Source organism: Eleutherodactylus coqui, chromosome 6 (genome assembly GCF_035609145.1).
Source record: "Eleutherodactylus coqui strain aEleCoq1 chromosome 6, aEleCoq1.hap1, whole genome shotgun sequence".
Taxonomy (NCBI): domain Eukaryota; kingdom Metazoa; phylum Chordata; class Amphibia; order Anura; family Eleutherodactylidae; genus Eleutherodactylus; species Eleutherodactylus coqui.
Genome location: NC_089842.1, coordinates 110,527,422 through 110,555,019, shown reverse-complemented (window position 1 = coordinate 110,555,019; position 27,598 = coordinate 110,527,422). Strand labels below are relative to the sequence as shown.

At 45.5% G+C, this 27,598-nt stretch overlaps 1 protein-coding gene across 4 annotated transcripts; it reads right to left on the bottom strand.

Moving 5' to 3' along the window:
- THAP7 (THAP domain containing 7) lies at positions 1–27,598 on the bottom strand. 4 transcript variants are annotated; one of them, XM_066607395.1, is made up of 7 exons: positions 27,477–27,598; positions 13,894–14,000; positions 11,950–12,157; positions 11,156–11,235; positions 8,982–9,137; positions 5,583–5,717; positions 1–3,304 (listed from the first exon to the last, which is right to left on the bottom strand). In XM_066607395.1, the coding sequence occupies exons 2-7, from the start codon at positions 13,971–13,973 to the stop codon at positions 2,635–2,637; spliced, it is 1,329 nt and encodes a 442-aa protein (XP_066463492.1). In that variant the 5' UTR covers positions 13,974–14,000; positions 27,477–27,598; the 3' UTR covers positions 1–2,634. The 4 variants fall into 4 exon arrangements, with proteins under 4 accessions (XP_066463492.1, XP_066463491.1, XP_066463490.1 ...); XM_066607394.1 differs by lacking the exon at positions 27,477–27,598 and adding an exon at positions 15,206–15,306; XM_066607393.1 differs by lacking the exon at positions 27,477–27,598 and adding an exon at positions 15,193–15,297.

The following is a 27,598-nucleotide window of genomic DNA, read 5'->3' as shown; positions in this document are numbered from 1 at the left end:
TAAGCTACACAAAATACAAGTTTTTAATTATGGAACCAGACAAGTTTACAAAACAGAAGGAAAAGAAACAAAAAAAATCCTCAAATATTAAATGTTGTCAACTAAAGACAAGCCCATTTCTGCAAGCAAACAAGAGAGAACATATAGCTGAATATTGTAAGCAAGGAAAGGGAATGACACAATGAAGTCAGTCTCTGTCACCATAGTGTTAAACTGGTTGTCTCCCCTAGACAACGTCCAATAAGGTCTCATGGAGAGGAGCCTTTGCCCAGGACCCCCTCTATTATCAGAAAAGAGAGCTGCTACGCAAAAACAAATCTTAGGCCTCATTGACAACACGCTTTTTGTTTAGAGTTAGTGCGATACTGTGAATACTGCACAGCTCCTGATGGGTCCATAGGTCACAATGGAGGCAGAAAGAGTGCTTTTGTAACCACCTTCTGATATACATCAGTATGCCGCAAAAAAAAAAAATAGGGTAGACTACACCCATTCAATGCTAGAAAATAGAGTGTCACAGCCTCTGTTTAACATATACATGAAACAAAAAAGTAGATGTTAAGGAGGCATTACTCTGCTGACTGCAGGGCGAGGGGGATTTCGGCAATAAGACCAGTCACCAGGCAACCTGCTCAATGTACAGCGGTTGACCAAAGTGGACAGCCTATTTAATGGAAAGGGTCAAATTGGTGTTAACTCGCCAAGTATAGCTATATAAGCAGCCCAAAATACATAAAACAGTAGACTGGACCATACACCTACCAGTTTGGTCCCTCGACACTCCTCTGTGCCACCTTCTGTGTAATGATGTGTAATCTACAGGGAAGACACATCACAGATGCCAAGCAATAAAAAAAAGAAACAGGTGTGTTAGCCACAATGCCGGCACCGCAGTGACCAAACCTGACATCGTAATGCAGAAGAGCCATCAGGAATTGATGACACCTTTCTTGCGTTTTAATTACTTTATAAGAAAATATAGCAATTCTTGCATAACAGAGTTGTAAAAACATCACCCAATTGCACAAAGACCATCGTGCCCAGAGACATAAATCGGAGGTAGTAAGCATATAGACACTTACCGCTGACAAACCAAGCAGCATGTCTATACACCGCTTATTGCCTCCGATTTATCTTTTAAAGCAATTGAAATGCAAGTAAGGTGTCAGTGATTTCTATTGACAGTTGGACAGGAGCACAGGCTCCAAGAACCGTCACCTCGTGGCCTCGATAATTCTTTATTTACTAAAGGTCCATTTAGACAGGACGAATTTCAGGCATGTGATGCCCGACACTCATCCCTGTGTGTCCTCGCTCCTGTGCTCCTGCACAGGAGCTAGTATCGCTGGCTCGCCCAAAGCGGACAGCAGGAAGGGTGCAGGAGATTTTTCTCGTCACTCTCCCCCACCCCTCTCCATTGGCTTAACATAGCGGCAGTTCAGTACTGAATGGCCACTATTTACACCGAGCGATCAGCTCATTGTCCGTCGCTTATGCAGCATAAACGATGGATGATGAGCTGATCACTCAGTGTAAATAGCAGCCGGTCAGGACTGAACGGCCACTATGTTAAGTCAAAGGAGAGGGGTGGTGGAGCACGAGGAGAGAAATCTCCTCCAGCCTACCCGCTGTAAGCCAGCGATACTAGATCCCGTGCAGCAGCACAAGAGCGAGTATGTGCAGGGATGAGTGTCGGGCATCGTTTGGTCGATATTCCTCCAGTCTAAATGGGCCTTAACTTTGCTTATTGGACTTTATAATGCAGAAGAGCGCACAGAGGAGCGGCAATGGAACAGAGCAAAAATAGAAAGGAAAGTATTTGTAAGAGGTTATTATTTTTGCAATATTCAACAAAGTACCGCCAAACAGAAACAAATCTTTGAGGGCTCCAGTCTTATGTAAATAAATACTTGGAGGTTTTCTGGAACTTTGATATTGATGACTTACCCTTAGGATAGGCCATCAATATCAGATTGGTAGGGCTGCGACTCCTGGCATCCCTACAGATCAGTTGATTGAAGGGGCCACAGTACTGCAGCAAGCACCTTGTGCCTTTCATTGTTTACCACTCACACCTCCATACATTTTGTAGCAGTCCCTTCAGTCAACTGATCGATGGGGGTGCTGAAACTTAGACCCCCATTCACCTGATATTGTAATAGCTTATTCCAAAAATAATCAGCATCAAAGCCCCAGAAGAAACTTTTCTTTTTCTGTACTTTCTAATAGACGTTGCGGTTCAATTCCTCATCAGGATCTTCGTTTGTTGTCAGAGAAAAAAATTATTCAATCCAGAGGTTGGTCCTGATCAAACAGCTGATAGTTCTTACCTACATTGTAACAAACTATCAACTTGTTGTTTACAATAGGAGAGGACAGGGAACCGACATGTTCCCTTTAAATTGATACACTGTAACAAGCCTACCAGCCATATGAGCAGGAGAAATGTGGGTTTTCATTCACTGAATGTAAGCAACGGATGGCTACATCCACTGAAAGCTATTAGAGATTTTGAACCTAATTAGGAATTGAAATACAAAGTATGGTAGACGTTTCAAGGACTTTTCAACAATTAGATTTGAATTTCATAACACTGGACCCCCTTCCCAGTCCATTAGAGTTATGGCAGCTATGTTACACAAAGTCATTGATGAGTTGAAGTTCGAACACTTGAAGATGCTCCTTTAGCTTTTCTCTGACATCGGACTGTGCACGCCGCTCACGCATATGTTCATGCTGTAAGGAAGAGATCCGTAGTCGAAGCCGCTGTTCACGCCTTCTGCATGCCTCCAGCTGCCTCTGAACTTTGCTCAAAGCCTCCAGCGCTGCCTCTGCTCTTCGCTTCCATAGGAGCGCATTCCCCACATGGTAACTATGCTCGTTTTGTATGTAAGCTCCCGGTGGCTGTGGGATGCGCATCATATATGTGGAAGGAGACACTGGCCGAGGGGCTTTGTTCACCTCCGCCGTGGGTTCACATGTTTCTGTGTTATGGGGCATTTCGGAGGTCATCTCTGCTCGAACTTGAGAGAGTTCTAACTCTGACAGTGGCCCATTCATTACTGATGCAACCTCTATGTCTTCCAGTGTAGCCTCTGGATGCATCTGGTGGTCCACAGTGGTGGCCAAGGCTCCTTCGGCTGGAGCTGCATCTCCAGGAATATCAATGTTTTCAGGGCATAGTCCATGGAAGTTAACTAGATCTGGAGTGGGTACATTGTCATACCTCCCAGTATCAAAACACTGGCTGTTGGAAGGATCGGCGCTCTCCAGTGGGGCTGTGTTATCATTTACCAGGAAGTCCCTATGGAGAAATTAAACTTTAGTGAATACTACTGAGTGACACAATCCACATCATAATCAGGTAAATTCACATGATGATCAAATGATTTAAAGGGTAGACTGAAGTTCATGTCTTATCAAGGGTTGGGCTGTATCTCTATCCCTCCTCAATGTTTTACACTGCAGACCTCTTGCTCAGATTTTCTGCTCTTTAGTACAAGCTCAAGAGGAGGTCAACATGTATTCATTACAGCAAGGCAGAAAGATAACCTACAATTAAGGTTCCTTTAGCCCCATTTACACACAATTGTCGCTTGAACAAAGAAATGAACTAAAGACTAGAGATGAGCGAGCGTACTCGGAAAAGCACTACTCGCTCGAGTAATTTGCTTTATCCGAGTATCGCTGTGCTCGTCCCTGAAGATTCGGGTGCCGCTGCGGCTGACAGGTGAGTCGCAGCGGGGAGCAGGGGAGAGCGGGCGGGAGAGAGGGAGAGAAAGATCTCCCCTCCGTTCCTCCCCGCTCTCCCCTGCAGCTCCCCGCTCCGTGCCGGCACCCGAATCTTCAGGGACGAGCACAGCGATACTCGGATAAAGCAAATTACTCGAGCGAGTAGTGCTTTTCCGAGTACGCTCGCTCATCTCTACTAAAGACCCATTTAGACAACGATTACTGCTCAAAATCCATGTTTTGAGCAATAACCGTTGCGTCTAAATGCGCGGCCATCGTGCACTGTTTGTGCACTATTTATTTATCGGTGATTTATAGCAAACTAGAAATGATCAATGACTTATCAGCGCTGCACGCTGATTTTCTCAGCGGGCGGCGCTGATAGTATTCTTTCAGCTGGTATCCCGCTGGCAGTTCTCAGCAGGGCACCAGCTAAAAGCTCAGAGAACAATGCAGCTGTCTGCATAAACAAAACAGCTGCTTTGTTCTTGGAGCTATTGTGGTGGTATCCTGCTCCGCCTACATTAACTCTTGAGTAGCTAATTAGCTACTTAGAGTTTATGCAAAGATGATCACTCAAAACTGTCACTCAAACTGTCGTTTGAGCGATTTTTGAGCAATTATCTTTCAGTGTAAATGGGCCTTAACGAATTAACAACTTTTTTTTTTACATACATTTGCACTTAAAGATAATCACTTGAAATACTCTCCATTTCCCTCATTAAATAAAGTAAACACTGTATATGTTGTTTGCTCAATTGGCCTGTGCATATATGTGATGATTCTAAGTTTTTAATCAGTGTGAAGAAAGGCCATTGTCTTCTATGGGCATGAGTAAACAAGTAGTCATTGTGTTAAGTAGGGCAAACAATGAACCCTCCCCTCCAGTCCTTAAAAGGCCCATTTACACGGAGAAAAAAAAAAAAGGCGATCGTTTGAGTGATAATCGTTGCGTATAAACGCGTGGCCATCGTACACTTTTCATGCACTGCTAGTTGATCTTAAAATTCAAGTCAACCTAAAAATCATCATGCGGTCTTATCAGGATCGTATGCTGAGTTCTCCGCGGGTAGTGCTGATGGCATTGTTTCCCGTCGGAGAACAAAGGAGCTGAAAGCAGATAAGGCTTCATTTGCATGCTAACAAGCTATTAAGTAGCTGAGTAGCTACTTAATATTTTATGCAAAATAATCGCTCAAAGCTGTCACTCAGACTGTTGTTTTAGCAATCTTTGAGCGATCATCGCTCCGAGTAAATGGGCCTTTAGTCTTTCAAATGACTGAATGAATGCCATTTAAAGAAAGCAAAAAGCTAACAAACTAAGGACCATTTTTATGCAGGTTGAAACTCAGCATTAAATGATGAGCGAACAAATAGTGCACAATGGCTTCGCAATTACATGTAACGATTATCACACACATTCATTCGTTTGAACAAATTTTGAGCTTTAATCGTTTCGTGTAAATGGGCCTTTTTACCCCCGCCGCTCCTCTTGTTCTTAACGGGTGCCAGTCGACACTATAGCATGTGTGTCATCATTCATTCTATTATTCATGCTAGCAGAGGATAACTGACATGGGTACAAATTAGTACTATTGTTTGTGTTCATACAAATTGCAGTCCTCAGCAGCACAGCCCCCTGTTCACTCAAGGAAATGTGTTGCCAATAAACAACCATTTTTATACCCACATAAAAGATCAAATCAGCCAATGAACAAGCATTTGTTCGTTCGTCTGCTAATCGTTGGCATATGCAGATAGGCCAACTATCAGCCTGTGAATATAAATAAGATTATGAGGAATCTCCAACTCACATATAACCCTTATGAATATGGATATTTCACACTCACCTTTTCCTCTTTACTCTTGTTTTTGTGACCTTTGAGTTTTTTTTCTTCTGTGCTTTGAGTTTTGCTGTTTTCCGCAGTTTTGTCAACGGTGTAAATATTGTTGGCACAGCATCCTCCTTGAGACGATGGTACCCACTGTAATACAGAGAAGAAACTAGAAATAACCTAACTGATCATTATAGAAAACCTTGTTTTCTTTCAAGGTATTTTTATTGCTTTTTCGTTAACATTCACAATACTTGTACATTGTCACACATAACAAGGAGCTAACTGATACCATTTGGTTGCCCAGATGAAAGAGAACTTCAAATTTTCTTAAAGGGGTTGTCCCGCGCCGAAACGGGTTTGTTTTTTTTTCAACAGCCCCCCCGTTCGGCGCGAGACAAACCCGATGCAGGGGTTAAAAAAGAAAACCGGACAGTGCTTACTTGAATCCCCGCGCTCCGGTGACTTCTTACTTACCTGGTGAAGATGGCCGCCGGGATCTTCTCCCTCGGTGGACCGCAGGGCTTCTGTGCGGTCCATTGCCGATTCCAGCCTCCTGATTGGCTGGAATCGGCACGTGACGGGGCGGAGCTACCAGGAGCCGCTCTCCGGCACGAGCGGCCCCATTCAAAAAAGAAGAAGACCGGACTGCGCAAGCGCGTCTAATCCGGCGATTGGACGCTGAAAATTAGACGGCACCATGGAGACGGGGACGCTAGCAACGGAACAGGTAAGTGAATAACTTCTGATAACTTCTGTATGGCTCATAATTAATGCACAATGTACATTACAAAGTGCATTAATATGGCCATACAGAAGTGTATAACCCCACTTGCTTTCGCGGGACAACCCCTTTAAATGGAGTCCAACAATAAATCTCTTTAAAGTAAGCATTCTTCATTGTCTTGTTATTTCCTATAGTAGACACTAACATACTAAAGAAAACCTTGTTTTACGTAGAGTTAAATTCATTCCTTGCTTCCTCTCTCCTAGTGTTCTACTTGTGTGGCAGTCGTCATTGCAATTCTGGCATTGTAATCTTGAACCTGGAAGCTCAGGATGAACATTACAACAGTCTCTGTGCTTCAGAAAATGGAATTGGGAGATGGCAAAAGGTAAGATAAATCCATGGCTAGTAAGCAAAATATGAGACAGCCTTTCTGAATGGGTAATAGATATACCTGTTTTAGCCTGTTTAACCCCTTCTATTACAATCACTATATTATTTAGTTAGCACAGGTGAGTGTATAGTGTAGCGTTCATTTTTTAACAAATTTATCATTACATTTAAAAGGGTATGTTCACACACAGCAGATTTTGAAGCGCACACTATTTGTTGCGGATTATGAAACGGAACCACAGCCGATTTCATCCTTTCAAATGTAAGGGTGAAGTCTGTTGCAAATCCACGTAAAAATCTGCACAAAAATCGGCACTGGTAATTTACTGAATTAGACACAGATTTTTCCATCAATTCCACTTCATCTGAACCCTCACATTAATTTATCCCACAAATCAGTTAATACATCAATTAATCATTAATGCATGTGTATAGACTCAGAATTATAAATATACATATTAATGAAAATTAAAACAATATACGTCCAAAATTCTTTAACCCAACATTAAATTATAAGGGTAGTTTCACATCTGCGTTGGAACTTATCAGAGGTTCCGCCACAAATCCAGCTCAAAATACTGGAAAAAAAGCATTGCATGCAGCACTCTTTCTTCTGTCTATGGGGTCCATTCAGCGCTGTTCGGTTCCATCCTGAGATAGAGTCGTTCGGCCACGGGGATTCTCCTTTCCTACTCCCCAAATGAAGCACGAAAGCTGAATCTTGGGAGTAGATGTGAAACCACCCTTAGGCTAACTATACATGGGTGAGGGCAATATTGGGCGGTGAATCCTGCCCCCATATCACCCTTGCTAACCATATGAAATCCCTGAGGATGAGTGATGAGTAAGGATTTGGCGCTCACTGGAAGGATACTGAAAAGTGTAGTAGGTGAGGGGTCTTGATTGCCAGGTGAAGACGAATATTCCTAGGTGCTGTAAACAATCTCATAGGAGAGAGCGGCTAGAGGGAAACTCCAATCATGGCATGAAGGAGGAAGATATAAATGAAAAAAAAGAAAAAAACCTCAGCGCTCGCACCGTGGAATAGGTGGAAATAGAATATACTGAAGAGACTAAAGTTATATCACTTACTTCAAGGAGGCGCCTTTAGGGTAGGCGCCTCCTAATCCAAATAGGCGTATCAAATATGGTACCGATCAACAATGATGAACAGGTTCCACGATTTTAATAAAATAAAATAAAATAAAAATATAATATAATATAAAATAACTTTAGGGATGCAGAGAACCTCTGCCGTGGCTGTCAGCCATGACGAAGGTTTGCGGAGTTTCAATGGGAGACCCTGCATCGCACCGCAGGCACTTTGCACATGGTGCAAGGTAGCCACTGGCCCTTGAAAACAATGAGCGGTGCAATGTGAGAGCACGCACAACATAGGACATGCCGTGATTTGATTCCTGCATAACAGTGCCATGCGGGGAAAAAATAAAAACCGCTCATGTGTATGAACCCATTCAAAAGAATGGAGTTCATATTTTGCAAGATTTGTGCGTCTCGCAACGCACAAATCTTGCGTGATTTTCTCACGCGTGTGAAGCTGGTCTTAGTCTCCTAAATTACTCAGAAATGTGTGAAATTTTTCAAATGTGATTCCAGAATAGGGTAAACAAGTGGAAATATATATATTATTACAGTATGTACATATTTGACATATTGCAGTTGAAAAAACAAATTTTAAAAATTTTCCACAATTTTGGTATTTTTAATAAATATACGTAAATTGCATTGGTCTACTCTTAGATGTGTAAAACCTTTACAGAGTTGTGCTCCATTTGGACAACTTCAGACTGTCGAATTCACTGTGGAAGTTTCTGCGTGAATTCCGCCATTAAAAACTTTCAGACGCAGTTTTTGGTGCGGATTTAGCCCTGTCAATGGGCAAGATCTGCATTTCCATGTCAGAATTCCGCATGTGAAATTTGCCCATTGACAGGGCTATTTCTAAGGGTTGGTTCAAAATGTGATTGTTCCCAGCAAGAGAAACCACGTAATCTTGCTGGGAACAATCACATTTTGCTCAACTGGCTAACACGGTACCAGATCTTTTTTTCATTATACCTAAGGGTGGATCTGCGCTACGAAACATGGCAGAAAGCCAAGGATTTTGACATGATTCTTAAAGGCGGAATTCAAAAAGAAAATTCCACCCTCTGAACATACCCTTAGATTGTGACATGCAACATTTCCAACATTTGGCCTGGTCATTAAGGCACAAACAGGCTTAGTCTTAAATAAGCTATATAGTGTATGCAAGGGGGCAGATACATGCCTACCTAAATCCAACTGCTTCAAAACAGCCCTTCTCAAAGTGTTTGGAGCAGAAGTATACATAGTCAGAAGAAGGGTCCCAAATTCCAGTTCCACTGGGGTCTCTTCTTCTGCAGTTTGCAATCCAAAGGCTCCGTCTAGGGTCGTCCTTCCTTGGAAGCCTTGGAAGAGAGAAAAACATGCAAATTGTGCTCAGACAGCAGTAGTTTTGTGTTTGTTTCTCCCCTTTTTGGTTTAGCCCTTCTAGCAGTGCTGATTCCCATATGGGTACTCCTCTCCTGCATATATGTAATGTTTATTCTTCTGCATGACTGGCATTTGTCAGAACACAATTATATATGAGTAGGAATAACTAGGCTGAACAAGCACAACTTTTGTATCTTGCAATTATTTTATGAAATCTGCAAGTTTGGATCAATAGCCGTGTCATCCTGCCGATTTCAGCAATCTGTGGAGACTGCCAATTCCACAAGGCCACACACGCTCTACACAGACTGAGTTTTCAGGGGGGCGCTTTTTCCTAAAGCAATTATTGAAGCAGAATTCCAATATCTAATAGATTTGCAATGTTTAGTTACCCATCTTGTAAAATGATGGCATATCACTACGATGTATGACTGACGTTGATCTGACCTCTGGGACCCCCATGGGGCTGCTGTGCTGATTCAGTTTTCCCTGCACCAAGGTGCCCAGGAAGCTGCAGTCAGCTCTATTTACTTGAATGCTCTAGTCACCTACTGTGCAGGTAAAATAGATGGAGACACTGCTGAGCTACCCCAGTGCAGAGGCCCCTTCATTGTCAGGATCAATGGGGTCTCAGAGGTTGGACCTTCACCAGTCACGAATTGATGGCATATTCTAGTAACATACTATTACTTAAAGGGGTTGTCTCGCGGCAGCAAGTGGGGTTATACACTTCTGTATGGCCATATTAATGCACTTTGTAATATACATCGTGCATTAAATATGAGCCATACAGAAGTTATTCACTTACCTGCTCCGTTGCTAGCGTCCCCGTCTCCATGGCTCCGTCTAATTTCGATGTCTTCTTGCTTTTTTAGACGCGCTTGCGCAGATGGGTCTTCTCCCTTCGGCTCGGCAGCAGCGGCGTTTTGGCTCCGCCCCTTGAACGTGTCATCGCGTACCTCCGCCCCGTCACATGTGCCGATTCCAGCCAATCAGGAGGAAGTACTTAACCCCACTTGCTTTCGCGAGACAACCCCTTTAAATATCCCTTTAACGCCCTAACAGTAATGTTAACAATTGTAAAAATGTCACATTTTTTCAACCATAGATTTTGCATTTCTGTCTCATATAAATATAATGATGCACAGCTTGGTCGCCTTAAACCAGTTACACACGGGCGTTTGTAAAAAAAACACTGCGTTTTCAAATGCGTTCGACAGCGGTTTTAAACACACCCCATCATTGTAATGGGTGATGTGATGCGTTGAAAAGCACTGCAGCGAACTACAATAGAACGGACAGCATTCATTTAGCGCAGTGTTAGAAATGCTGCGCTAAAACACTTGTAGAGAAGCCACATTGAAATCAATGGAGGCTCAGTAAAGCTGTAAAAACGCCTGTGTTCGAGTGGCCTTAAGTGCACTTAACTCATTTTACCTTAGGTGCCATTAAATCATATCCTCTTTTGTGTTCGAGTGCTCATAACTTTTTAGTTTTTCTGCAATGTAGCTGTGGGACACCTTGTATTTTGCGGGACAAGTTCTGGTTCTTATAAGAAGCCATTTCAGGTATATATATATAATGTATCGACTAACTACAGTTCAGTACAATTATGACAACACCACATTTCTACAGGTTCTGCTATATTCTGGTTTACTACTTTTGCACTTTCTTTTAATTCTACACAAAGACTGTGTGGCGCCACATCCTAGGACCAGAACAATTTTATTTTTCAGTCAGAGTTGTACAAGGGATTGTTTTTGCAGGACAACTTGCAGTTTTTATTGGTACCAATTTTGAAGTATAAACAACTTTTTCATTTTTTTTAAATTTCTGTTTTGTGGAAGCAAGATAAATAGAAAATGACTACGTCAGCACTTTCTTTTATATATTTTTTATACGAAATGTACCATGAAGAGTTTGTTGCCTATGATTTAACTTGCAGCCCTTTTAGAGATTTTCTATTAGCCTGTATAAACTACTGGGTGCAGACCTGTGGAAGGAGATGTTGTGGTCTCTTGTCTGGCGAGAATCCCGAGTGGTGCAGCCGAGAGCAGAGCAGTGACGAGGCATCTAAAACACAGAAAAGGGAGGATTAATACAGATAGAAACAGTGCATATAATAAAACATTGGTATATAGATCCATGCTACTGTAAACTACTGCTATACAGATCAATGTCCATTGGCAGCCTATACGAGTGAGCATTTGTAAACATGCAGTCACCAACTCCACAAGATTAAAAAGTGTTACAACTTTGCAGGGCCCCTGCACACGGGCGGAAATTCTGCGGCGTGATCTCCGGCAGAATTTCCGCCTGCGCCCGCTTGCTGCGGATTGCATTAGATAATGCAATCCTATGAGCACACAGCTGCGATTTTTCTGCATGAAAACCTGCATAGAAAACAAATCGCAGCATGTTCTATTTCTGTGCGGGTCTCACAGAGGCCTGCACAGAAATGTCAGTAGTGATGCACTGGCTCCGCTCTGCGCCAGCTGGGCGTCAGCCGGCACATCACAGAGCAGAGGAGACACCGGGAGTGGGTGAGCCGCAGGGCTGTGCAGGGGCACGGGTCCGCATCCCGCTGTGAGAATTCTCGCAGCGGGATCTGACCCGGCCGTCTGCAGGCGGCCATAGGCTGCATATGTCATGCAACAGCCACTCTCTGCTCTGGCTAATAGATGATGGTAATGAACTGGGGACTCCCCCTTCCCCTCCATTAATATAAAATTCCCTAACAGGGTATTTGAACATTACAACGTCTTGAAGAACTAGATATATTGTCACCTTTGGTGCACTGAGCGTACTGAAGATTACAGGAACTGCAGAGTCCCTCAGTCGCACGGTTTGTCCAGTCCGATCAAACTGTTTGTCGTGGAAATGTTGTGAGCACAAAGAACTGTGAACAGAGGGGGTCCAGTCACTGCCGACAGCTGCGTGGGACTGAGACACGGCATTTACCCACAGCGTTCTTCGAGACTCTTCTTTTGGAAATCTAGTTTGCAAATATTAAAAAAAAAAAGTGATAGGGCGAAAAGTGCAATGTGACAATACAGCTGATAACAGAGACAATAGAGCTTTTCCAGCAAACTGTTAAGCTGGGTTCACACAGGACAGATTTGCCGCAGAATTTCGCTGCAGCAAATGTGCCTGTGGCCGCTAATCCTGGTACTAGCCGAGATTTGACAAAAATATCATGCATACGGGACAGCCAATCAGTCGCGTCAAAGCCGGCACTGTGGGCGCGGATCCCCCGACCCCAGCATGTCTATTTTTTCTTTCCCGTTGCGGCCTCCCTCCTCTCTATGGGAGCGCTGTCTGCAACGGAAAAGCATGTGGCCAAGCCACTCCAAAACCCATGGCTAAGTGCCGCGGGTTTTGTAGCTGCGCTTTTCCGGCGGAAATCTCACTGTTTTTTGCTACGGCAAAACTGCGTGATTTCCGCCGGGAATACGACCCGTGTGACCCCAGGCTTAGGTCTGTCTGGGGCTAAAAAAATAATTCTTATCTGCAGGGAATGGTGTAAAGTAAATGAATAAAGAAAATAAATTCTGATCTGCTGAAAAATTCATCTCCACTCAGTGGAGATCAAGTTGGACGACGGGGGAAGAGACTATTCCATAAGTATGTTGTTATTTTACCTAGTAGACTTTGTATGCCAACTTCACCCCAGGGAAGTGATCAAACGTTTGCCCCGATTAGCCCTTTTAAGAAACACACTGGACAAAACGTATACATTATGTAATGTCTAGTGCAAGGTCTAAAGGGGATGACACAGAGATTCAAAGACCACCAAAGAGAGATATCATGTGTCGGATCCTGAAATAAGCATAACATAGTGTAACAGTTTTGCCAAGATTGTTCTTGGTCAATAAAGCTAAAGATGCATGTGCCGACTCAAGGATTAGCTCATGTATGCGGCTGCTTAATGGGGTTGTTAGGATCAGAACACCCTATTGAAATCAATGCCTGGAAGCATCAGGCCCCGTGAAGCGAAAGCACTGACTAACGGCCAATTTATACCGGCCGATTATCGTTCAAGCTCCTGTTGGAATTTGAATGAATCGTTCCATGTGAATGCCTGCAGCAGCTGAATAAGAACTGTTCAGTTTCAGCATGCAGAAAACTGAACGACGTGCCATTCAGTTTAAACAGCAGTTCACTTCTGTTCAAACGGAATGGACGTGGGTGGGGGGAGAACACTCCCCGGCCCGCTCCACCTCCATGCTGACAGGGATACTCCTTCCTGTGCAACAGCATAGGAACGAGGATCAGTGGGAGGAGATGCCGGGCATTGGTTGCCCAACAGCTCATCCCGTGTAAATGGGGCATAATAGAGAAAGGCCTGAAATCAGGAGACTCACCATTATTACCTCATACCAACTTTATTTATTTATTTATTTAAAGGCAGTCCTGTAAGGCTAGGGTTCGATCACCCATGAGTCGCGGTAAAATCGCAGCACAGCCAGGACTCACAAGCAACCTCAATTGTTCTCTATGAGGGGGAAAGTCACGTGAATCCCACGAATTCTGATATCGCCATGTGACTTCCTCCTATACAGAAACACTGAGGTTGCATGTGATTTTACCGTGACTCACGGGTCACCAAGCAGCCCAATCCTAATGATCAACCTGCTTATGGGGCGCTCAGACCGGACTTCTCATGCTCATCGGTCCAGCTATGTCGTATATTGTGTCCTGCGCAGGAATACAGGTGTCCATGTCACTTACCGGTGGAAAGTTATTCCCTTGCGCTTGGTCTGCGCTGTCTGGCGGTTGACACAGTTAGCAGCAGAACATGATCGTACCATTTCGTTCCTCTCAGGCGTGGATGCTATCTGGGGATTACAAGACAGAGCCAATCTTATAATGTATACATGGCGGCACAGGGCAGAGGACATTTCTACTGCAGCCTAGAAAGTCATGTGACTCAAGATGTACAATACATAGTATGGTGGAGTTGGAAGGGACCTCCAGGGTCATCGGGTCCAACCCCCTGCTCAGTGCAGGCTCACTAAATCATCCCATACAAATGGCTGTCCAGCCTCTGAACACTTCCATTGAAAGAGAACTCACCACTTCCCGTGGTAACCTGTTCCACTAATTGATCGCCCTCCGTGTCAGAAAGTTTTTCTAATCTGCGTCTCCCTACAGGATGTCTTTTTACTGTCTGATATGTGGGGTTTGCACCTCCACCTGTTGGGGGACGGGGTGCCATAACCTCCGTCACTAATCAACAATATGGAAGTTACAGAACTGGAAGAATGTGGAAATTTACGCCATTTCTCGAATCCACATTTGTGCCCCAATGTCTTCGCCCCAGCTGGTGTTCCGGCTGCAGCCCCATGATGCAGGGTTCTCAGTGTGATACCTGCTTGTTACCACGGGTGACTGTCCATATTCATCCAGCATACTGACAGAATACAGACGCGTCGACCTAAGCTGGGTACGCGGTTGTTACTTGCAGCAATGGGGAGCGTAAACAAACTAAATAAACAGAATACAGTCCCCGCATGTCCTACTTTGGATCAAATTTGCCCATTAAAGTCTGTGGGTTCGTAAAGAAACAGGACGAATCCGCATTGGCATCCGTATTCACTGCGTGTTGCCGTTTCCGCGAGGCTGTGACAAAACTGGCATCACTAGACCCGCTTGCATTGGGGTTTTTTTTTGCACAAAGTAAAAATGCATACATGCAATAAAAACCACACATACGCACGCATTGAAAAATGGGTTTTTCATAGACCAAAATTGCACCCGTCCGTGTGAGCGCGCCCTGAGGTATCAGCGCAACTTCGGAGGATTTCAGCACGGTGGGCACACAGATCCCCGTCTCAAGTGTCCGGGGAAAGTCATGGCTGTGCTGACAGGGCACAAGGGAAGCCGCCAGGGGACATACAGCCCCCTGTACACTGCTATGGTCACCGAGGAGGAAGAGTGGATGACAGGGCACAGGAGCACAACATAAACAAACATGGTGGCCGCCCGCCTTCTACCCCCGCTGTATACCTGCCCGCGGCATATACACACACCGAGTCCTGACCCGCAGGTGTCCGGACTCATCCGTCCCCCGTCGCCCTCATCCTCCTCACTTCCCCATCACCGTACACCGCACTCATCCACAGACAGCCCGCAGCTCCGCTGTGCCCCTACAGCGCCACCAGCTGGCTGGAGGAGCGCACTGCAGCGCCCGGGCCTGTAGGGCTCATACCGGCGCTCACTGCTTCGAGATACTAGACCGGGCAGTGCAGTAGGATAAGCCTTCCCTGCCCATCCATGGACTAGGATAGGCGTCTGCGGGCTTCTTTTCACCAACGTGTTTGTGCGGTTATTTGCACCCGCAAAATCTAATAATAGAACCCCTTCAATCCAATGGATTCGTTCCCAGGAGCGTGTTTTGCGCAAGCAGAAAAAATTGCTGTGTCTTTTTGTGTTTTGCGCAGCAAAAGCCCCCATAGAAGCCTATAGGAGATGGGGATATATGCAAATGGAAGCGTGAAACACTGCGCAAAACATGGGGGAAGAACACAGGCCGGGCTCACACGAACATTTGGTAAAACGCGGCGTGTATGAGGACTTAAACAAATGACCGTGTTTTGGGGGCGTGAAAATCACAGCCGCAAAACATGACAAAACAAAAGCACTGATTTCAATGGCTTCGTTTCCTCCAGCGTGTTTCTCGCGCTACAGAACATGGGCCCGGTCCTAGCTTTCTCGCACGCAGGGCAGGATCTATCGTTCTGTTTGGGGGGGGGGGGGGGGGGGGATTGCGCACAAAGAGTTTTGACAGGCTCATGCGCGAAGTGTATTTGCTCATACGCCCGTACCAGCGTGTAGTTGCGCATATAGCCATCTGAAACTGCCCTTCATTGCCTATTGAAATCAATGGGAGTATGCTTGTGGGTTTTTATGCACAAATAAACATGACGAGCAGCAAAAATACACTAAAAGACTCACAGGCGAGCGTAAAAACACAACTTGCGTCGCGCTAATATGTAATATAAATGTGAGTGTAAATACGCCTACGCCACTGTGAAGCCGGCCGTAGGCCAGATTCATACAAGCGTATGTGGTTTTGTGGGCACATCTTGCAGAGATCTTGCGGAATGAATGATGCTTTTTTTTGCGAACTCATTGGTGCATTTTACTGTACTTTTTGCGAAAAATATGTGTAAGAAATATGCATGTTTGAATACCCCAATGCAAATCAATGCAAGCGTATTTTCGCGCAGTAGTTCATTGCGCAACTTTGCGGAGATCGGGTGTGCACTCCCACAGACTCCTAAGGTGCCTTAGGTGGGAAATTGTGCACCAAAATAGAGTATGTCGTGTTTTTTTTGTGCGTGTGAAATGCCCGCACAAAAGCGAAAGTGAGAGTGAACCCATTAAAAACAATGGGTTAGATTTTCTTCGCACTGTGGGCGCAGTGAAGCCTACCTTAGGCCTTTTGTAGATGAGCGTAAGTGCAAATACACTCGCTCCTGTGCAACGTATTTGCACAGTGAACAAGTATTTTTGCCTGCGTAACAACACATAGAAGCACGCTAGCAATACGTCATTCTGCCATCATCGCCCCAGCCCACTGGTATCCTCCACAAACATTCAACACAATACGTGTGTTGGTGCTGTGAATCTACGCTCTCTGACAACAGTATACACTGTTTTAAATTTTTCTGGACCTGCTGAGAGCGTACTCTATATACCAGTCTCTGGGGGCTGTGAATCTGGGGGCTGTGAATTTGCGCTATCTAACAACAGTATACACTGTTTAAAGTCTTTCTGGGCCTGCTCAGAGCGTACGCTATATACCAGTCTCTGGGGGCTGTGAATCTGTGCTTTCTAACAACAGTATACATACTAGAAAAAATGTTCTGGGCCTGCTGAGAGCGTACTCTATATATCAGTGTCTGGGGGCTGTGATTCTCCGCTATCTAACAACAGTATACACTGTTTCTTGTGTCTATTTTGTCCTATAAGCGTACGCAAAATAACTAGCATTTTGTGTAGCGTTTACTCCAAATACTTTATTCGGCATGATGAAGACTAGGGGTAAGGGTCGAGGACGTGGGCGTCCGAATGAGGGTGTGGGCAGGGACCGAGGTCCTGGGCGGGGTGACACGGTGCCTGCTGTTGAGAAATTAGTAGAGCGCCGCGTATCTCCCCTCCCCAGCTTCATCTCACATTTTGCAGGTCCGTGTGGTAGACCATTATTAAAAGCGCAATAGTGCGATCAGGTGATGACGTGGATAGTGGATAACGTGTCCAGTAATTTATCCTCCACCCAGTCTTTCACACAGTCCACTTACGCTAGCCAAGGGACTGGACCTCTGAATCCTCAGTCTGCTCCTCCATCCTCCCAGCCTGGTCACTCCAGGAAAAGGAGAGATTATGAACAGGCATACTCACAGGAACTGTTCTAAGTGGCCTCCCTGAGTCGCAAACAACAGTTCCTGAGGCACCTGAGGATTTTGTCGTGAGCGATGCCCAAAATTTATCTGTCTTAGGGTGATGAGGGTGGGGACTTCAAAGTAGTGTCTTAAGAGGTATTTATGCATGATGATGATGATGATGATGATGAGACACAGTTGTCTGTCAGTGAGGTTGTTGTGAGGGCAGTAAGTCTGAGAGAGGAGCAGACTGAAGATGCTGAGGAAGAGCTTGTGGATGTTGAGATGACTGACCCGACCTAGGTTGGTAAGCCTACTGAAGATACCGCTTCAGAGGGGGAGGCAAGTGCAGCACCACAACAGCTTGGAAGAGGCGGTGGGGTGGGCAGAGGGAGAAGCAGGTCCAGAGCAAGTTATCCCCCAACTGTTCGCCAGAGCACCTGTCGTGGCAAGCTCCTGTGCAGAGGGCTAGGTGTTTGAAGGTATTTTAAGGAGAGCGCGGACGACCGACGAACAGTGGTGTGCAACCTGTGCCGCACCAAAATCAGCAGGGGAGCCACCACTACCAGCCTGACCACCACCAGCATGCGCAGGCATATGATAGCTAAGCACTCGACGACGTGGAACGAGGGCCATTCACCGCCTGCGGGTCACACCACTGCCTCTTTCCCTGTGTCCCATGCTGGCATTGAGATGCAATCCCCCTCCCAGGCCGCAGGCACGAGTGTCTCCCGCCTGCACTCTAACCCTCACCCGCACGGTCCTCCACTGCCTCCACCACCGATGGAAAGCAGCGTAACATAAAGAGTCTTTAAGCTGGAACAGGAGAACCATGCATCACCCCAAAAAAGGGGAGAAGTAGCTTGGTCTATCCTTCACTGATATTCCTCCTCCTTCTCCTAAACCAGCATGTCAGCATGCTGAACAGCCAATTCTTCAGAGGGCCAGAAGGCTCTGTAAAAACTATTTTTTTCGGAGGTCTGCCTCCAGGCTCTGTTAGCAAATTAAGCCAGTACAAGCTCTATTTTAAAAAAAACATTTCTGGGTTTCACCTGCACTTTGGGTAAACACATTTTTCAGGGGTACACTAGAGATGAGCGAACACCAAAATGTTCGGGTGTTCGTTATTCGAAACGAACTTCCCGCGATGTTCGAGGGTTCGTTTCGAATAACGAACCCCATTGAAGTCAATGGGCGACCAGAACATTTTTGTATTTCGCCGATGCTCGCTAAGGTTTTCATGTGTGAAAATCTGGGCAATTCAAGAAAGTGATGGGAACGACACAGCAACGGATAGGGCAGGCGAGGGGCTACATGTTGGGCTGCATCTCAAGTTCACAGGTCCCACTATTAAGCCAGAATAGCGGCAAGAGTGAGCCCCCCCCCTCCCAACAACTTTTACTTCTGAAAAGCCATCATTAGCATGGCATACCTTTGCTAAGCACCACACTACCTCCAACAAAGCACAATCACCGCCTGCATGACACTCCACTGCCACTTCTACTGGGTTACATGCTGCCCAACCGCCCCCCCCTCCCCCCCACAGCGCACACCAAAGTGTCCTACCCCTACCCCTCAGCATGCTGTATTACCAGTGATTTGATTTCACAGGCAGGAAATAAATTGGCGCAAGACTGCAGGCCAAATATAATTTTTTCCCTTTTTTGAAAACGAAAGGCCCCACTGCCTCTAGTGAATGAATAATCTAAGTTTAATAACTGTGCTGTGGCCCTGCTAATGTGGCACAGAACTTGAGGGTAGCAGAGTTATTATAACTCTGGCAGAGCAGGTATTTTTTTTCCAAATTAAGGAAAGCAAATGGCGAAGGCAGGAGTAAAACGTAGCTGGGTGCGTCTGATTTTTAAACGTTGCACACGCAGCCGACACGTGTCCACCGCCCTTAGGACGGACAGAGGCAGGACAAATAGAATTATTTTCAGTTTTTTTCCACCAAAAGGCAGCACTGCGTATATTCAATGAACATGAGAAGTTTAATAACTGTGCTGTGGCCCTGCTAATGTGGCACAGAACTTGAGGGTAGCAGAGTTATTAACTCTGGCAGAGCAGGTATTTTTTTTCCCAATTAAGGAAAGCAAATGGCGAAGCCAGCAGTAAACCGTAGCTGGGTGCGTCTGATTTTTAAACGTTGCACACGCAGCCGACACGTGTCCACAGCCCTTAGGATGGACAGAGGCAGGTCAAATAGAATTTTTTTCACTTGTTTTACAAGCAAAAGGCCGCACTGCGTATATTCAATGAATAATAACTGTGTTGTGGCCCTGCCTACACAATTCTTTCCCTGCAGTATCAATGGAGGGTGCAATGCTCTGCAGAGGCGATTTTGAGAAGAAAAAAAATATGCAGCACAGCTAACAGCAGCCAGCACAGTACTGCACACGGTTAAACACTCTCCCTGCCTATGCAACACTTCTGTCCCTAATGCCCGGTGCAACGCTCTGCAGAGGCGATTTTGAGAAAAAAAAAAAATTGCCACTGCTAACAGCAGCCAACACACAGCTATCAGTGGCCCTAATAAGGACCTTTGGGGGTCTTGAAGCCTACACTAACTACCAATTCTTTCCCTACAGCAGCTCCGGTACAAACAGCACTGTCCCTCATCTAACTCACAAGGCATCTGAGGCGAGCCGCGGGAGGGGCCGACTTTTATATTAGGCGGACACGTGATCTCCCCAGCCACTCACTGCAGGGGGGTGGTATAGGGCTTGAACGTCACAGGGGGAAGTTGTAATGCCTTCCCTGTCTTTCAATTGGCCAGAAAAGCGCGCTAACGTCTCAGGGAAGGAAGTGAAAGTAACCCGAACACCGCATGGTGTTCGTTACGAATAACGAACATCCCGAACACCCTAATATCTGCACGGATATCAAGTTCGGACGAACACATTCGCTCATCTCTAGGGTACACCTATACTCTTGGTGCACAAATTTTTCCGGGCTTCGCCTATACTCTTAGCAAGCAACTTTTTCGAGGCTTCACCTATACTCTTGGTAAAGCAATTGTTTCAGGGGTTCACCTATACTCTTGGTCAACAAATCTATCAGGGGTTCGCCTATACTCTTGGTACACAAAGGTTTCCCAGCGCGGTGTTCAGCTGTCTAACACATAGAGTGAATTGCCCTGCTTTGGCCACTCAAATTTCTTCATGGTTTATGCTGTCCTTGTAGCGATCAAAGGAAGCGTAACTGATTTCATGAGACATTGACAGTTTCACTGTAGACCTGTGGTGGCTACTTTTGCGACATCTCCTGCTTCAAACCAGTCTTTGGTTTTAGAATGCATTGCAGAATTGTGGAGATGTATAGAAGTACTGGCACCCGAGTCCGCTTTATGGCCACGTTTGTGGCTCCTGACAATTTTGTGGTGGAGGTGGCATGGGCATTTGAATTCTGATTAGCACTGTATAGCAAGACAGAACTCATTGTACACTGCAAATTGTTGGATTTAAGCGGACATAAAATACCCTGAGTTGTAAACAGACGGTTTGGTTTGGGTCTGATAAACGCACACATCCCTGGGGGTCAGCGCTGCTCGCCATGTATTATCTCTCGTTTTACCACAGTTATCCAAGATACTGGATTGGAGCGTTCACAGGAAGCGTAACTGATTTAATGAGACTTTCACAGGTTAACTGTATACCTGCGGTGCCTACTTTTGTGATACCTCCTGCTTTAAACCAATCTTTGGTTTTAGAATGCGTTGCTGAATTGTGGAGAGAAGGGTAGAAGTACTGGCATCTGAGTTCCCTTTATGGCCACGTTTGCGGCTCCAGACAATATTGTCACGGAGGTGGCATGGGATTAGAATTCTTATCATACGTTAATTTATCATCAATTCTCTTAAGCATAGTGGGATATCGCCCGCAATTTCAAAGAGGGTCGCTGCCAGGCCCTGCCAACCCTCTGCAGTGTGTGTCTCCAGTTCCTCCTCATTCAATACGCTCTTATAAATAGACATGTGGGTGGTGTGGCTATCAAGCGACCGTGTGGCATGAGGATAGCTGAACGCTGTGCTGGGAAATATTTGAGTACGCTGTGGACGCAGGCTTGTGCCTGCATCCTGGGGTGGATTGGACAGCAATGCAAGCATGTAACACAGGAGAAGAGGCAGTGGTGTCACCCGCAGGTGGTGATTGGCCCTTGTTCCACCTAGTGTGGTGCTTAGCTAAGATGTGCCAGCGTGTGTGCCTTGCTGATTATAGTCTGTCCCAACTAAATTGTTAGGGGGGTGACTGACAGGGTCTTGCCCACAATTTGGCTTAATAGTGCGACCTGGGAGCCTCAGATGCAGCCATGCATGCTGCCCCTGCTGTTCCCTATCTGTTTCTGTTGTGTTTTCATGGTGATTCCCACAACCCCCCATATGCGGAGCATGGGTCACCTTGAAAAATGCTCAAGTCTCTCGTTTACTTCAATGGGGTTCGGTACTCGAAACGAGCTCTTGAGTATTACGAAAAGTTCGACTCGAGCACGCGAGCATTTTGGTGCTCGCTCATCTCTAGTGCCATGCCTTCCCTGGAATTAGTTGCAAACGTTATAGCGTACTGACAGGTGGCTGAGAAATTACATTTTTTTTCACGCAAATGCGCACAAAATAGAGCATGTTGTATATTTTTTCGGAAATGCACATGCAGAAACAAGTAATTTGAGTGAACCTAGTGAAATTTGCCTTCCTCTGGGTCAATATTGGGGGGTTATAAGGCTGAACTGGATAGACATATGTCTTTTTTGGCTTTAGGACTTATTCAGAAAGGCGTATGCGTATATACGTACCGAATGAATCTTTAACACGATCGACTCCCGATTGTAATTGGCTTTTTAAAAAGTCATTCACATCGAGTGCTGCAGCTTGCATGTAAAAAAACACACTGAGCCTATGGCAAGCAGCAATTGGAAGAAAAGCTCGGAATGGAAATAAAATGCTGTATTAGGGCAAGCTGTCTTCTTTTCCCTGCGTTGTATGCATAACATGGCCAAAGATAGGTCAAGACCTACCTTTTTTTTGCCGTATAAAAGGTAGGGCTTATTCAGATGGGCGTATATCAGTCGGATTTTCACGCCCAGCGAATATACGCTGATCCTCTATGCAAGGGGAGTAGGCTGGACAGGCTGGTGCTCTGAGCTCCCGCCCCCTCTCCGCTGTTTGCGATTGGAGGGGGCAGGGTGGCACTTAGCCCCACCCCATCCCAACTCTCCCATTGCAAGCAGTGGCGAGGGGCAGAGAGGGGGCTGGAGCTCAGTGCACTAGCTCCCGGCCCGTCCCGCCTTCTCTCCTTGCAGAGAGGGGCAGCATATATCAGCCTGGCGTGAAAACCAGACTGATATACGCCCGGCTGAATAAGTCCATTCAGCCGAGAAAGATAGGACAGGTCTGAATGAAGTTATTGGAATCAAATGCATCAGTTGATTGCGTTATATGTGCAACTGTGGAAATGCCTCTGCGAATACGTTTGTGTGACGGAGGCCCTAGGGCTTAAACACATAACAATTACAGCCACGTAACAGGACAAAAGGAAACTACTGATTTCAATTGATTTTTTCACTTTTTGGGATTCTCGTCCATTAATTGTACAGGCGAGAACAGATAGAACTTGCCCTATTTTTCCTGCATGTAGTATTAATCAAGTGCGGGAAAGACAGGGCAGGACCTATCTTCCCGCTATGGCGCTACAGTGAGTGTACTTGCGTATATGGTCATGTGAAGCCGTCCTTGTGGGGGCCATGGTATTATTTGAGCTACCAAGGTCAGCTCTGTTAAGCCCTGTTTATATTGGTCAGTAATGCCCCGTTTAGACAGAACAATTATCATTCAGAAAATCATTAAAGCAAGCAAAATTGAATATAAACGTTCAGTTTAAACGCAGGCAAACAACTGAACGAGAATTGTGTGGTTCTCGCTCGTCGTTCAGCCTCAGACGCATAAACATCAGCCCTGGGTTGTTAGCTTCTCGTGCAATTTGAACACTGAACAAAAAGTGCACGATTCTCAATGGCCATAACTGGGCCCAGTAATGCCAGTCAGTATATGATTGCCCTCACAGTTTCATGCTGGTGTTTACATTAGTGAACTGGGCCCAGAAAACAATCCTTCCCTCTACTGCAATTCCACTCGCCAACACACTGTCCTGTCTGTTTACACAGTAGAGTGGGGGAGGGGCAGCCAAGTGGGGGAGCAACTATGCTGTCCGCTCTACCACTTTACTCTCCTGGAGCTGGCCTGTTTACTGTCTACTCAGTGTGTTTATACTAGTCGACTGGTCGTGCTTATACTAACTCGCCTGCCTACTCGACCATTTACTTTACTAATGTACAGTAGGCTTTACAAGGACAAAACCCCAGGAGGCTGCCTGTCCATGGGCAATTTTTTACTGCGTTTCCCGTGACGATAATCCGGCCGTGGGAAACGGAGTGAACGCTTTCAATAGACTACTATAGAAAGCACAGCCCCGCTGTCCACGAGCGGAGAATCATAGCGATTCTCCGCTCGCGGGATTTAAATTGCAGCATGCTGCGAATAGCCACGATTCTCAGCAGTGAGCCTTTCTGTCAGATAGGCTCAGCGCGGAGAGCTGTCAGGTCTCCTCTGCTGCCCGGCTGCGGCTCCCGCGGAGGAGATCGCTATGCCCATGGACAGGAGCCCGAAAGCAACAATCCTTTCCTCTATGGCTATTCCACTCGCCTGCACACTGTTCTGTCTGTTTACACAGGGAGATGTAAGGAGTGCACAGTAGTGTGGGGGAGGAGAGGACAAGCAACCATGCTCTCCGCTCTACCACTAAACTCTCTCCAGTGCTTGCATGTTTACAGTTTATTCAACCAGTGTGTTCGCAGTGGTCAAGTGGACATGTTTTTCCCTAAGACCTCCTTCACATGATTGTATGCGCTTTTACGTGAGTCCATAGGCAGAATATACACTGTGAATAAGGGGGGTTTTTTTCCACGTCTCATGGCATATGTTTATTTTTTTCACAATAACTGGACATTTGTGCATGCATTAACCCCTTAACGAGCGGCCCATAGTCTTTTTACGTCCTCACTTGCTGGGCCTTATTCCCTGAGGACGTAGAAATACGTTTCCTGCAAGCTGAGGACGTGGCAGCTCCGGGAGGTAGCCGGCAACCTGGAGCTGCCATTCCGGGCCGCGGGTCCCCTCCCCTGGTCACATGATCATTGGCATTTACCAAATACTGGCGATCATATAAAAGTTAGTAAAAAGTTTAAAAAAAAGTGAAAGATTCAGCTGCCCCGGTGGATCGGATCCATCGGGGCAGCTGAAAATACTCACCCGCCTTCTCCACGATGACCGGCGGTGTCCCAGCCTCCAGGTCCCGTCGGCGCCTTCTGCGCATGCGCGCCAGACGTCATACGCCGGGCGCGCGCTCAGAAGGCGCGCGTGGCCCGGGAAATTTAAAAATTCTTCTGCTCCCAGCTCCCATGTGTAGCCGAGAGCAGACGGATGTCACCGGGAGCCGCTGTATGCGGTTCCTGGTCACATGATCGGTGCTATCCAATGGATAGCAGCGATCATGTAAAGTAAAAAAAAGTTTTAAAAAAGTTAAAAAAAAAGAAAAAAAAGTTTAAGTTCCATCTCCCCTCACGGATCATATCTGTGGGGGGAGATGAAATAACGTACCTATGGCACCGCATTTATCCGTGGACTTCACCACGGCTTCTGCGCCAAGATGGCGGACGCATGTGCAAAAGGCGCAGATTGCCTGGGTAATTTAAAATCTCCCTGCTCCTGGCTACCAAATGTAGCCGAGAGCCTGGAGATTTCACCGGGGCCCGCAAAACGTGGTTCCTGGTCACGTGATCGCCGTTTTCCAATTGAAAACAGCGATCACGTAAAAGTAAAAAAAGTGAAAATTTCACCTCCAGTCACAGATCTGATTCGTGAGGGGAGGTGAAATTACTTACCTAAGGCCTCTGGTGATGTCCCCCGACGGGATCTTTATCCACGGACCTTTCCCCAACTTTGGTGCATGTGCCCATTAGCAAAATGGCGGACGCAAGCGCAAAAACTGTTGAGGGCCCTGGAAATTCAAAGTCTCCTTGCTCCTGGCCACTAAATGTAGCCAAGAGCCTGGAGCAGTGACCGAGGGCCGCAGTTAGCGGTCCCCGGTCACATGATCGCCGCTATCCAATAGATAATGGCGATTACGTAAAATTTAAGACACAGTTGAAATTTTATGCGCCTTTCCTTTTGAGCCCCGTTGTGCATACAGACATAATATTAAGGCCACAATGTCTCTGAAAATGGGACAAACGGGGGTATCCATTTTGGGGTGAACTTTTTCATTCTTATGTACACTGTACAAAAAAAAATGTTTTTAAAATGACACAACTGCCAAAAAAATGTAAATCGTAATTTTTTCCATCTGCTTTGCTCAGATTCATTCAAAAACTGTGGGGTTAAAAAATACAGTACACCCCTAGGTGTACGCGTTAAGTGGTCTAGTTTTCAAAATGGGGTCATTTGTGGGGATCCTCTGTCGTTTTGGCCGCTCAAGGGTTCTACAAGTGGGCAATGGGGCCTAAAACGCCTTCACGCAAAATGTCTGTTCTAAAAGCCACCGGCTGCTCCTTTCGTTTTGGACCCCGTTGTGAATACGGACATAATTTTAGGGCCACAATGGGTATGTTTCTGAACACGGGACAAACGGGGGGATCTATTTTGGGGTGAAAGTCTTCATTGATATGTGTGCTGTACAAAACAAACGGGTTTAAAAGTGACATGATTGCCAAAAAAATGAAAATCGTAATTTTTTCCTTCTGCTTTGCTTAGATTCATTCAAAAACCGTGGGGTCAAAATACACAGTACACCCCTAGAGGAATTCGTTAAGGGGTCTAGTTTTCAAAATGGGGTCATTTGAAGGGGTTCTCTGTCGTTTTGGTCCATCAAGGGCTCTACAATTGGGCAATGGGGCTGAAATCGCCTTCAAGCAAAATGACTGTTCTGAAAGTCACCGTCTGCTCTTTTCGGTTTGGGCCCCGTTGTGCATATGGACAGAAGATTAGGGCTACAATGGGTATGTTTCTGAACACAGGACAAATGGGGGTATCCATTTTGGGTGCAAATACGTATTTTCATGTGCATTATAGAAAAAAAAATCCCATCTTTTAAATGGCATATTTGCAAAAACATGAAATTTTATTTTTTGTCCTCTAAATTGCATTAATTCCTGAAAAAAAATCTGTGAGGTAAAAATACTCCTGACCCCCCCTCAGTGAATACATTAAGCGGTGTAGTTTTTAAAATAGGGTCATTTGTGGGGGTATCTATCATTCTGACACCTATGAGCCTTTGTAATCTTGGCTTGGTGCTGGAAAATAAAGTGTTCCTCAAAATGCTGAAAATCAATGTTAAATTTGCACGTCTCTTAAATGGTTAAAAAAAACAGAACTTTTTCTAATGTGCACCCAGAATAAAGTAAACAGATGGAAATATATATCTTATCAAGAATTTGTACAGTATGTTTGCACATATTTGAGATATCGCAGTTGAAAATGTGAAAAAATGAAAATTTTTTCAAAATTTTCCCAATTTTGGCGCTTTTAATAAATATACACAAATTCTATCTGACTATTTTCACCACCTAAATGAAGTACAACATGTGGAGAAAAGGCAATGTTAGAATCACTTGGATATGCAAAACCTTTACGGAGTTATGCTATGTCAAAGTGACACATGTCAGATTTCCAAAATTTGGTCTGGTCATTAAGGCGCAAACAGGCTTGGTCACTAAGGGGTTAAAATACATCATGCTGTCATCATTGACCCAGCCCCAAGCAATCACTCATAAATAGTCAACATTTGCGGCAAGACGCTATCTAGAGGTGCTTTTAGTACTTTCTGGATTTGTGAGAGTTGCTGAGGTTGGAGACCTTTTGATGACGAGGATGTTCTTTACCTTGGTTGCTGTCACTCAGATGGTGGAGGTTGTTCCTAGAAAGAGGAGTCGGCGATTCTGGGTGCATCCTTTGGTGTCGCAGTGTGTGCCTGAAGGGCATTTCAATACACTTTATGCTGACT

Bases quoted from the DNA above. Each gene is read 5' to 3' on its own strand.
- THAP7 (XM_066607392.1), bottom strand. From the start codon at position 15,225: ATGAGTCCGGACACCTGCGGGTCAGGACTCGGTGTGTGTATATGCCGC. The intron at 14,001-15,171 runs GTATACAGCGGG...TGTAATCCCCAG, and splicing joins TGTGTATATGCCGCGGGCAG to ATAGCATCCACGCCTGAGAG. The intron at 3,305-5,582 runs GTGAGTGTGAAA...ATTTCTCCATAG, and splicing joins ACAAGAGTAAAGAGGAAAAG to GGACTTCCTGGTAAATGATA.